Genomic DNA, 3,752 nt, shown 5'->3' on the forward strand with positions numbered 1-3,752 from the left:
CAACATGCTATACTATGTTTTTTGATGACCATTGCTGTGGAATAATATTCTGACATTTTTAAAAATATTTTTTGTGGCATACTATAGCATGGCATTTTATACTATGGTAATGTTCATGGTGTTTTGTAATACTTTGGTAATTTTCGTATGACGTTTTTCATGGCATGCTATACTCTGACACTGTACTTTTTATGACTGAGGATTTATGTGTTGGTAACGAATGTAATGTAATGTTGTAGTACCCCACTGTGACCACTGGAGGGCAGTGATTACTCATTTTCCACCAGCCTTAAGACAAACACAAAACTATACAAATTTTTCCGGCAAATACCTTCAAAATAAAAGTACCAAAAGACACTTGTCCAACATAATGTTCCGTGATTTCAGATGATATAACATGAGCACTGTCGTGACCAGGAATTTACTTTTTTACTATTTATTGCCACTGAGCTCTCTCGCGTGGTCGGAGTCCCGTTTTGTTTTTTTATGTTCTGTTGTCTTTATACGCTCCTCAAAACAAATCCCCTAAAAGAGTGAAACCCACTGTGTGCATGTTCTTTTTCCTATATTCCAGGCTGCAGTTGAAGGCAGCACGGTTACCGGTCTGTCGCTGATCTGAGTGAGAATGATTCACTGAGAGGCGTCGACTTCGATGTCAACAGAGACAGGAGCGCAAAGACTTCGTGTTTCATCAGATAGCAGCTGTTAACTCTGGGTTCATGTCGGAACTGTCTGGATGGAGGGGACGCTAACAAAGGCGGTTGGTTTCAACTACTTGTTTTGTTCTGTAGAAAGTCTAAAAAAATATATTTTTTTTAAAGAATATATATGTATAATCAGCACCAGCAACACATGTTCACTGCAAATTGAAACACGTTGCATGAGCTAAAATACATTTTTTGACGAGTACGTGTGTTTAGATGTTGTTGCCCCAGAGTAAAGAGTAAACATGTGTTAAATTGTTGTATCATCGACTGCTTGTCAAATATTACTCCACCGAATGGTTTCAGCTCTTCAACGTCTGAGGGACTAAAGAGCAATTTGAAGATCACACTTTAGATCCCTGTGAAATTGTACATTTGGGGGGTTTTTTACGTTATTTTCGGACATTTTATAGATTACACAATTGATAGAGTTAATTTCCCGAGACGCTTTTTGAATTAATCTTTACTGTAGCACATCTGTCTTTAGAAATAAGCTGTGTATGCAGCCTGAAGTTGTGATCACTCTCTGGTATTGATGATTGTGTCCCGATCTCACTGAAAACCAATGTGTTGAATGTATCGAGTTATGACAGCAAGTGACTCTCAAAGTCCACAGTTAACGACAATAATTTATTTCCAATACAGCAAAAAAAGTTATTACAACATTCAATTTGTAAAGGTATGTGAAATAAGAGGATTAAGCTGTTATCATGATTCAATTACACCTGGTGAATATTGAATAAATACAGTATTGTACATTACCTGTTGCACCTGTTGTAGACACCCTAACATGTCAGCGTTCTGTCTGCAGCTATGGCCATGGAGAGCAGTGTGTGGAGTCCCTGCGACTACAGCCACAATGTCACCTTCTTCTACAACTGGGTGGGCAAGAAGATCAGCGTGGCGTGGACGACGCGGGACTCTGTGGTGATCGGGCTGGGCTTGACGGTGTGTCTCATCGTAGTCTTGGCCAACCTGCTGGTGATGGTGGCCATCTCCATGAACCACCGCTTCCACTTCCCCATCTACTACCTCCTGGGCAACATGGCTGCAGCGGACCTGTTCGCAGGCATCGCCTACGCCAACCTGATGTTGCACACGGGCCCGTGGACCAGCACGCTCTCCAAGAAGCAGTGGTACATCCGCGGGGCTTTGATCGACATCAGCCTGACGGCCTCTGTGGCCAACCTGCTGGCTGTTGCCGTGGAGCGCCACCAGACCATCATCACCATGCAGCTGCACAGCAAGATGACCAAGCGGCGCGTGGTGCTGCTGATGGTCTGCATCTGGGCCGTGAGCATCATCATGGGCCTGGTGCCCTCCACCTTTTGGAACTGCGAGTGCGATCTGGACGATTGCTCCACCGTCGCTCCTCTCTACAGCCGCCGCTTCCTCATCTTCTGGGCAGTGCTCAACCTGCTCACTTTCTTCATCATGGTGGCCGTGTACACTCGCATCTTCGTCTATGTGAGGTACCAGATGTCGCACGCGTCTCATCACACCACGGACATGCGGCACAGGCAAACTGTTGTCAACCTGATGAAAACTATCTCCATGGTTCTGGGTGAGAAGCTGTTTGTGTGCAACCATCCACTGCCGGATGTTAGTTGTGGGTCAAATGTCAAGTTTTTTTTTGTTTAATCAACCACAAAATGAACAGTCTAGCTCTGCCTCACTCTGAAAACACACATCTGGGCCGTTTCATTTATTTGTTCAGTATCTGAGTCCTAATCTTCTACAGTTTCTCAGAAAGTAATGTTTAATGGCTTCAACATGAATTCAGCTTTCCACTTAATGTGAGACAAACTGAGGGCGCTAGTGTGTATTTTGAAGGTGTCGATACTGAATGTGCTCGGGGAGATGTTTCATATTTGGGTGCGTGCTACCTGCATTCTCCCACTTCCCCCAAAACCAGTTTGGCAGCTCTAACCTGTGTGTTAGTCAATCATTGTTATATTACATTGCTGCGTTCGTGTAAGATTTGAGTTCATGGTCGTCGACTCTTTCCTGTCCTCAATAACAACCCGCATGTCTGCAGGCGCCTTTGTGATCTGCTGGATGCCGGGCCTCATGACTCTCCTGCTGGACGGGCTGCTGGGTAAAGCCAGCCACGCCAATGCCTACGAGAAGTTCTGTTTGGCGATAGCGGAATGCAACTCTCTGGTCAACCCCGTCATCTATTCCCTGCGAGACGACGAGATGCGGAGGACGTTCAAGTGGATCCTGTGCTGCTTGTGTCGGAGAGGTGCTGACCAGCAGAGAGAGCTGTCACCTGTCGAGGTCAACTCTCCACTGCCGGAGGTGAAGCTAGAATACAGCCTCACAGCACCTTTCAACAGGCGTTACTCCATGTTCACCTGTACCTGCGGTCGTGATTAACAAAAAGAAAAAAAGGCCCAAATTCTCCCCCTCTGAGTCATGCATGTTTTCCCGTCCTGCACTAATGAACACTGATTTTAATCTAACGTATCTTGTGCGTGGCGCAAGATAGAACCAGTAAATTCCTCCTCTTGATTCGTCTTGTTTAGTTTCGTTAATCTTTGAGTCAACACCACTTTTCTCGTAAAAAGTGTCTGGGAGGGTTAACAGTAAATGAATGAATGTTACACGGCAACATATTTATCTTTATAGCCCGTAATGCTGATTAAGTTGTGTTTCTTCTACAGGAGACTCTTGGCTGTGTGCAGAAGTTAGATCACGCCGTCTGTACGGAGACAAACCATAAAGAAGACAGTTGGACGATGCCAGGGGTATGATGGCCTTCAAACGAAATACCTTCACCTTTACTGTCATCTAACATCGTATATGATTCAATTGAATGAAGAAATTTATATAAAGATGCATCTTTTGAAAAGGATTTGTTGGATAAATGCTTCTGTCTCGCTCAGTTTCTAAGTCTGACAGATTCACATATTAACCATCAGATGGTGCAATCTCTCCTTTTATTACATTTGACTATCACAAGAGCAGTTGTGACAAATTATAAAATGAAACACTCCTAAAAATCTGAAATCAAATACTGGAAAAAAAAAAATTCAAAAAAAATAG

General features: G+C 43.8%; 1 protein-coding gene across 1 annotated transcript; it reads left to right on the forward strand.

Moving 5' to 3' along the window:
- The first annotated feature begins 642 nt into the window (after positions 1-642).
- lpar2a (lysophosphatidic acid receptor 2a) lies at positions 643-3,538 on the forward strand. The gene is made up of 4 exons (XM_079281462.1): positions 643-760; positions 1,516-2,268; positions 2,743-3,005; positions 3,371-3,538. The coding sequence occupies exons 2-4, from the start codon at positions 1,518-1,520 to the stop codon at positions 3,458-3,460; spliced, it is 1,104 nt and encodes a 367-aa protein (XP_079137588.1). The 5' UTR covers positions 643-760; positions 1,516-1,517; the 3' UTR covers positions 3,461-3,538.
- The last annotated feature ends 214 nt before the right edge of the window (positions 3,539-3,752 follow it).

This window comes from Melanostigma gelatinosum (assembly GCF_949748355.1).
Source record: "Melanostigma gelatinosum genome assembly, chromosome: 13".
In the NCBI taxonomy this organism is placed as follows: domain Eukaryota; kingdom Metazoa; phylum Chordata; class Actinopteri; order Perciformes; family Zoarcidae; genus Melanostigma; species Melanostigma gelatinosum.